This window comes from Teleopsis dalmanni, chromosome 1, assembly GCF_002237135.1.
Source record: "Teleopsis dalmanni isolate 2A chromosome 1, ASM223713v2, whole genome shotgun sequence".
Lineage (NCBI taxonomy): Eukaryota > Metazoa > Arthropoda > Insecta > Diptera > Diopsidae > Teleopsis > Teleopsis dalmanni.
Window position 1 is genome coordinate 201,360,881 of NC_051846.1, and position 8,451 is coordinate 201,369,331.

The window sequence follows — 8,451 nt, forward strand, 5'->3', positions numbered from 1 at the left end:
AGAATTTTGTTGAAGTAGAAGAGAATTTAAATCAAATTCTCTTATACTTCCAAGCGCTCTCTTCAACTCAATAATTTCGGTGCTACTTTTTTTTAGTTGAAGAACTGGTATGCAATTCTATATTTCCTGCATTTCTAGTTCAAATATTATTCTGCATAACATGAAATTCGCTATTTGCTTTCTCCGTTTTAATTTGGTTACCTATGATATTTAAAATATCGAAATACAGATTAAAATTTTGGTATAAAAGTAACCAATCTGCATTTCTAGAGCATCCATTAAGTAGTGAACTTTCAAAGGAACAACACAAATCCAACAAAATGAAATTCGTCATTGTTTTAGCCGCCCTCTTCGCTGTAGCCTTGGCTCGTCCCAACGATGTTGAAATCTTGAAGTTGGAATCTGATGTGCAACCAGAATCCTACAACTATGTGTAAGTACAACTATTGGAATGATGGGAATGATATGAAAGAATATAACTAACACAAATATAATTCTTTTTATAGTCTTGAGACCAGTGATGGTACATCAAAGGTTGAAGATGGTAAATTGAAGGATGTTGGCACTGATCATGAAGCTATTGTTGTTCATGGATCATACTCCTGGGTAGCTAAGGATGGCCAAAAATACACAGTCACCTATGTTGCTGATGAAAACGGTTTCCAACCATCCGGTGCTCATTTACCAGTTGCTTAAATATTTTTAGTTTACATGTGAAAAAAATAAAAGAAATTTAAAACTTTAAATCAGAATATTATTTCTTACATACATTTATATAATAGATAAATTGAAATATGTATCCTCTATAAGTTAAGGAAATAACTTAGAAAAGCGTTAGATAGAAAAATAATGACATTAGAGACAGCAGGGATATGTATATATGTTCGAATTCTTTAAGCAGTGGTTCAATTATTTTCTAAAATTTTATTGCTCAAAGTTATTTTATGTAAAACATTGTTTGATTTCTTTAAGTATTGTGCAGTGAATCCACTAATCAGTGGAAGTAGGTTCGCTGAGGCGGGAGTGGCAGCTTTGTAAATCAAAGCTTATTTAACCACAATTAACGGCCTGTTGTAATACAACGGATGAGACATTGACCATATATCACACTTGAGAAATAATCTTTTAGATAAAAGTTCCCATAAAACAGTGCACAAAGAACGTCCGTTTATGAAGGCTCAATTCTGCCATTCTCGCGAAAGAGAAAGTGAAGAGACCGTAATGGCATATAGGTTTGGATAATGACACAAATGTTTAATTGCCTAATTTCTCTCCAGTGACATAAGTTCAAATATCGTTACATGAAATTTTTAAATCTTCAATCCATGTAATATAAGAAGAATAAAAAAGGAAAAAAATAATATTAACATATTTTTATTTCAATACTGAATAGTAGAAAGTTTAAATGGAAAGTTTTAATGTATATGGCCACAATTGCATGTTCCACGTATACATTTTTCATTGCTTGGGCCGATTTTGTGACAATCATTTGGATCATTAAGACGATGACCAGGCACGGTTGCCAAAAACTATTCGAAATGAACAAAATATTAAGAAACTCTTTAAAATTGTTTTGTGCAAACTGGGATAATGAAAATAACAGTTTATTAAATTTTGATAGAAGATTTGCGCAAATAGATGGTCTGTACCGGCTTCGTGTCACATAGTCCAATGGACGATTAAAGAGAGAGTGAAGAGTTCGGCATTGCAAAGACATATTAAAAATGTCCTATAGGAGCTTGTCAGTCACGCAAATATTTGTAACTGGTTATAAGATATAGTGTGTCCAGCACGATACGAGACATTGCACGTATTTTTTTGATACCGTGCGAGGCATCAGACAAATTGATCCCTTACCATGTGATCTTTTCAATTTCATCATGGAAGTAATCATGTGCAGGGCATATTTTCATGGTAATGGAACAATATTTTACAAATGTGTGCAGTTCCTTACTTACGCCGACGACATTGACATCATTAGGCAACTACGACGTTACAGCTGCCTTAGAATGAGCTTAGCGGTGAATGATGGCAAAACGAAGTATATGTCGGCTACTGGTAGAAATGTGCGAGTAGTGGCTGGCGACTATACTCTATAGGTCGCTCATCCTCCCTGTGCTTCTGTATGGCGCAGAAGCATGGACGTTATCACAGAATGATGAGGTAGCACTGGGAGTGTTCGAGCGAAAAGTTCTTCGTGAGATCTTTAGTCCTCTATTTGGCGGAAAAAGACTTAGAGATAGACGCAGACCGTGTCTTTGGTGGAGTAATCAAGTTGAGGGAGCACTAACTGGACTTAATGTACGAGACTGTAGAAGGTGCGCAAGCAGCAGAGGCGCCTGGGGAGACATGCTGCGTCAGGCCGAAATTCGGTAATGAGTTGTTATGGCCAAATAAGTAAGTAAGTAAGTAAGTTTAAATGAATTTACCCACAAGATCAGAAGGCGAACATAGAACATTTTTTAAGAATTTCACAACAATCGTGAGCTAGACTTCAATGATTTTCGTTCTAATTTCGATTAGATATTCTAGGTAGTTAGTTTTTGTTGTATTATAGTGCACCATTGTAAGAAGACATCATGGTATGTGAGATCAAAAATCGACCATCGATATTATTTATTATTCACAATATTAATCTGATATGGTTCTGTGAGACTGCTAGCTATTCCCCAAACTAAAATTGACAATGAACGAGGAACGTGTCGAAACCATGTCGGTAATCTAAAAGTCTTTAACTGATATATTAAAAACAATTTCAGTAAATAAGTTTAAAAAATTTTTACTCTTAAGGTCAGTGGGTTATTGCACCGATTTCCTTTAACCTAACTGTTTATCTTTAAAAAGTACTCTCATTTTTTAGTATTATACGTTATGTTTTTATAAATGGCGAAATATTTCCTTCGACATTTTGTTGAATTCAGTGAAATTGATCTGCTCTATCACTAGTCGGCCCTTTATGACACAAAGGCATCTATCCACATTAGGTCCATCCAGCATTGCTAATGTAATCATTTTCTAACTCAGGAAAGGTATATACTTTTAAAAGTCTTTTCTGTCAGCTAGCACCTCTGTGGTATCACTATTACCACTTCTTAGAATCTTAATGAAGATGTTTTCCATAACATGGGCAGTCGTTAGCATTTATCTATCTGTGTGTCAGTGTGTCCATACTGATTACATCAGGTGGAATACAGAGTTAACTATTGTACCTTTATGCAAAAAAGGTAATGTTATATCGTATAATATAATATATAGCTTTTCTGTTAATATCATAGTGTTGTATTTGAAAGAAAATACCTACATTTCTGAATTTTTTAAATTTGCTTATATTTCCTTAAAAAAAGAAATTCATATAAAATATTTATCAATTTAGTTTAGTTATATTTACTAAAATATATAACTTAAAAAAGATATTGTCTGCAATACTGTTAAATTCTTTTTTTAGAAAAAGAGAATCATTTAAATAAAAATAAACAAATATTTGCAACAATAATAAAGCTTCAAAATAAATCAGATATCAAACATTAGTTCACAGATTTTAATGAGAAGAATAAAATAAATTCGTTGAAAAGTTTTATGACCCTTGCTGACTTTTTATAAATATTTTTGCATAATCAGGTAGTAAATTTCACTCCATTTTATGCAAAATTTATATTTTCAATACTAATAGCTGCACTAAAAAAATTAACTGAATTAATATTTTTTAGTTGGTAACAAACAAAAATTAATATTCGAATAACAAATTAAAACACTTAATCCAGTTTTCATTAAACTTATGCATTTTTAGCATTCGTAGTATGCAAATGTTTCGTACAGAATTCACCTATGATATTTACTGTTAGAAAGATCATCTAAAATTTTAAGTATAAAATACACTTGCCTGCATATCAAAATCATCCATTAAGTCTTGAACTTCCAAAGGAACAACACAAATCAAACAAAATGAAATTCGTCATTGTTTTAGCCGCTCTCTTCGCTGTAGCCATGGCTCGCCCAGGTGATGTTGAAATCTTGAAATTGGAATCTGATGTGCAACCAGAATCCTACAACTATGCGTAAGTTCAACAGGATATGAGGATAATAAACAAGGATAAAATTAATACAAATAAAATTATTTTTATAGTCTTGAGACCAGTGATGGTACATCAAAGGTTGAAGATGGTAAATTGAAGGATGTTGGCACTGACCACGAAGCTATTGTTGTTCATGGATCATTCTCCTGGGTTGCTGATGATGGACAAAAATACACAGTCAACTATGTTGCTGATGAAAACGGTTTCCAACCATCCGGTGCTCATTTGCCAGTTGCTTAAATAGATTAATAGATAGATTAATTAAAATAAGAAGACAATAAATAAAAGAAATGGTGTATTAAAACACAAAAAATTTTCTTTAATTTTTTTTAATCGTAAAACATCAAATTAGTTGGACAATTTCAATTCGTTTTTAAACTTTAAAGAATTTGTTTAATTAATTCACTTTATTTGGTGGGCGATTTATTATTATCATTCCCCTAATCCCTCCTGGGATATGCAACTTCACTTCAGTGAAATCTTTCATATATAGATTCAAAACTATTCTTTTTTGCCTATTGAACCGTTATCGACAGAAGCAAAAGGAATTTGTAATATAAATTATAAATAATTTTAAATAAAATTATAAATAAAGAAGTTTAGCAGTGAAAAATGAAATCAAATTTTTTCTTAAAAGTTTTAATTTAATTTTTCCAAGCTTGTTAAAGTTGTCTGCAAAAAAGTTTAAAGGGACCCAGAGGACGTGATTGATTTGCTCCAAACAAATTCGATTCCCCTTTTGTGTTTGATATTTGAATACATAAGCTTATTTATAATTAAAGTGAAATCTACTATTTTTTCAAAGCATTATTTTAGTTTTTTAACTAAAATATGATTAGTTTCGACTAGTTTTGTTTCTAGTAAACAAAAATAAACTGACAATTGCTAAACAATACTTTCGTAAATAGACCGAAAAAAATTGTGTATTTTACCAAACTGGACTGCGTGTAGTACCTTGTGGTTTTTAAGTTACTACTGCTTGATAAATATTATTATCTCCTGTAGTTCTCTTCTATGGAAACTCCTGTTTTATTCCCTGCTCCTGCCAGCCACAGCCGTAGGCAGATTTATGGCCTTTCCGACATGCAAATAGGTATTAAGCTCTTACTTTTTCAGCATTCAGGTCACGGAATCTATGGCCAATTTCTCTCAAAACATATAACCTCTGTACACATAATACACAGAAACAAATCAAAGTTATTTATGTTAATATCTGCTTTAAGGGAGAACTGGTCTATTAAAAGAAGGCATGGTGCCAAGCTCGGTCTACCCTGTAGTATCTCTTGTAGTATATGCCTACCGGCGGTCGAGGAAAAGACACCAGAATAGCTGTTGTGTCTACGTCCAGGTTTATCCAGAACCAGGCTTAAGCTTTTAGGTCCCCTTTTCCTTAACACTTCAACGATAATTCCAGTTTTACATTGGCTATACATTTGTATTTATCATTATTTCCGGCTGTTTCTAACATGCTCATTCTTCTCCCTTCACTTCACTTCACCTTACCTGTAGTTCTTCATTTGATATTGTCTTATACACATACCACGATATTTAAAGAATATTTTGCAGAGATCTAATTATAAAATGTTATAATTTTACCTTGTTTTGATCACTTCCTTGGTTCAAAACACTTAAAAAAAACGTTTTGTATAGAAACATTATGTTTGATTATATTTTTAATAAACGTTTAGGAACTAGTCTAATTTCTTGTGATCATGAATATATTTGCATTCTTATACCTAAATAGATAAAACAATTACAAGTCTACGTTTATGTTTAAAAAAAATTTATTATCAATTTATGAAAAGATCTTTTTCCATAGTTATAAGTGAAAAAAAAGTATGGTGTTTAGAAATTTTATTTTTTTTAAGTTGCCAACACTGTTTCTAGTAACAATCAGTTGATTTAAATTCAGTACGTTTTGTGATTTAGGTTTTAGTGACCATTTGTGGCTATTTGCTCCTCTTAAGATCTACGGAACTTACGGAAATGGTTTGTTGAAAATATTGTCACTTATTTTTCTCAAAACTTCCACATATTTTTAATGGGTAAGTGCTGCATCAGGTTCATCAACTAGTAAAGGTTTGCCCTTAATATTACTACCCATATCTTAACTTTTGATATTGCAATTATTGGGTCTGAATGAAGTTAGGCGAAGTTAATACGCTAGATTGAGTTTTTCGGACTTACTTTTGAACAGCAAATGATTTCCTAAGATTGGACTACAGCAATATTTTTTTTAAATTTACAAACAGATCGTCTATTTCGCTGTGATGATTCGTGTTAGTATAAATCGTGTTTACCTCGAGCATAACAATGAATTGAAGAATCAAATCTATCTGTTGGGGTGATACCAACACTGCATAAAATTTGGAAATGGTGACTAGAGATTTTAAAACACAAACAGTGACCTGGAAATGTATATATGAAAATGGAAAAGTATATTTTTTGATCAAATTATTATTTTGGTCAAATAATTAAATATTATCAAGAGTAAGCTTATACCTGGATCAATTTTCGTAAAAGTTTGATTCCAAATCACCTCACTAAAATTGAACCAAACTCCCTAAGCAGAATTATTACTTTAATTTTTGAATATTTCCTATATAAGCGATTTTAAGTTGTGTCCAAATAAGATATTCACATACATTTTAAGTTGAAATTTGCATTTCTTGACTTGTGATTCTAATATAGATTACTAATAGAAATTATTATTAAATATACGAAAATAGGATTATAAGTTACTCATTATCAATCTGGAAAACTAAAGGAAAAGTAAAAAATTTGTATGCACTATAGAATTGTTTAGTATGTGCACAATTATTTCGATGGTACACATTGATATCCTAGAAGCTGATCATTTCTATATAAAGTATTGTCTATAAAGCAGTCAGGTTGTTTTGATTTTGTCTGAAACACGATATTTCTTGCAAGTTTTATAACTAAGTCACTATAAGACAACACTCACATATATATACTTTAAAAAATTTTTTTATTTATATTCACAATTTAAACTAAAACTATTTAAGCAACTGGCAAATGAGCACCGGATGGTTGGAAACCGTTTTCATCAGCAACATAGTTGACTGTGTATTTTTGTCCATCATCAGCAACCCAGGAGAATGATCCGTGAACAACAATAGCTTCGTGATCAGTGCCAACATCCTTCAATTTACCATCTTCAACCTTTGATGTACCATCACTGGTTTCAAGACTATAAAAACAATTTTATTTGTATTAATTTTATCCTTGTTCATTATCCTTATGTCCTGTGGAACTTACACATAGTTGTAGGATTCTGGTTGCACATCAGATTCCAATTTCAAGATTTCAACATCACCTGGGCGAGCCATGGCTACAGCGAAGAGAGCGGCTAAAACAATGACGAATTTCATTTTGCTTGATTTGTGTTGTTCCTTTGAAAGTTCAATACTTAATGGATGATCTTTCTATCGAATCTGCTCTGTTTTATACTAAAAATCAGTTGCGTATAGAGCATTCAAAATACCATAGTTCAGTCATAGTTTCGAAAATAGAAGCCATTTGCATGCGTTTAATGCTACTTTATGTGCATAGAACTGGATTATAACAAACAAAAAATATTATTCATATCGGAATCAATTCATTGTTGCCAAATGCAAAAAAAAATAAATAAAAATAATTAATATGCAAAATATTTGGCAATGCAATAAAAACAAAATTCAAATGCTAGCTTAATTAATGACGTGCAAGTTTTTATCTTTTTTATAAATTTCAGTCACAGAACATCGCCGCAATGTCTTTATTACGATTACAGTTAGGGGCATTGGAACTGCAAACATTTTAATCATTCTTAATTGAAATATAAAAACACAAATTTTTTATCTCAATTACCAAAAAAATAATAAACTGTTTAGCTCTTCTTATTTCTGTTTCTATGCATTTCATAGCACCGATTTTTTACAGCCATTATCGCTGCTATATGTCAGTCAGGGATCAGTTAATACATACTTAATACACAATCTTGCATATACTACAAGCTCACATACGAATATGAATAAATCGTGTTAAACATATAATTAAATAAATAAATTATAATAAATATATTTATATATAATTTCAGAGTAAAAAGAAGCAACTTTGGCTTTGAATTCATTTCCATATTAAAAGCGAATTTATTGAATAGTTTTTTTAATGTGAAATTTTTATTAAATTTTTAGTTTGAGTTATTTATAAAGTATTAATGTTAAAAATACAACTCACAAAAAATTCAACTCAATTAAAATTTAAATTAATTTAATTTATTTCAAAAATATGGTTATTTGTAGATTCAGTACTGCAAAAATCAGCATGGGAGGAACAGACGGAATAATTTACGCACCAGAGGTGAAATGCACTTGCT

General features: G+C 31.2%; 3 protein-coding genes across 3 annotated transcripts; 2 read left to right on the forward strand and 1 right to left on the reverse strand.

Moving 5' to 3' along the window:
* The first annotated feature begins 264 nt into the window (after positions 1-264).
* Positions 265-728, forward strand: LOC119674185 (larval cuticle protein 65Ab1-like). Its single transcript, XM_038085312.1, has 2 exons — positions 265-433; positions 507-728. Exons 1-2 carry the CDS (start codon positions 321-323, stop codon positions 694-696), a joined length of 303 nt encoding a protein of 100 aa, XP_037941240.1. The 5' UTR covers positions 265-320; the 3' UTR covers positions 697-728.
* Positions 729-3,923: 3,195 nt separating this feature from the next.
* Positions 3,924-4,313, forward strand: LOC119671357 (larval cuticle protein 65Ab1-like). The gene is made up of 2 exons (XM_038081946.1): positions 3,924-4,055; positions 4,124-4,313. The coding sequence occupies exons 1-2, from the start codon at positions 3,943-3,945 to the stop codon at positions 4,311-4,313; spliced, it is 303 nt and encodes a 100-aa protein (XP_037937874.1). The 5' UTR covers positions 3,924-3,942.
* A 2,730-nt stretch (positions 4,314-7,043) lies between these two features.
* LOC119671358 (larval cuticle protein 65Ab1-like) lies at positions 7,044-7,493 on the reverse strand. The gene is made up of 2 exons (XM_038081947.1): positions 7,353-7,493; positions 7,044-7,284 (listed from the first exon to the last, which is right to left on the reverse strand). Exons 1-2 carry the CDS (start codon positions 7,463-7,465, stop codon positions 7,095-7,097), a joined length of 303 nt encoding a protein of 100 aa, XP_037937875.1. The 5' UTR covers positions 7,466-7,493; the 3' UTR covers positions 7,044-7,094.
* Positions 7,494-8,451: the final 958 nt, after the last annotated feature.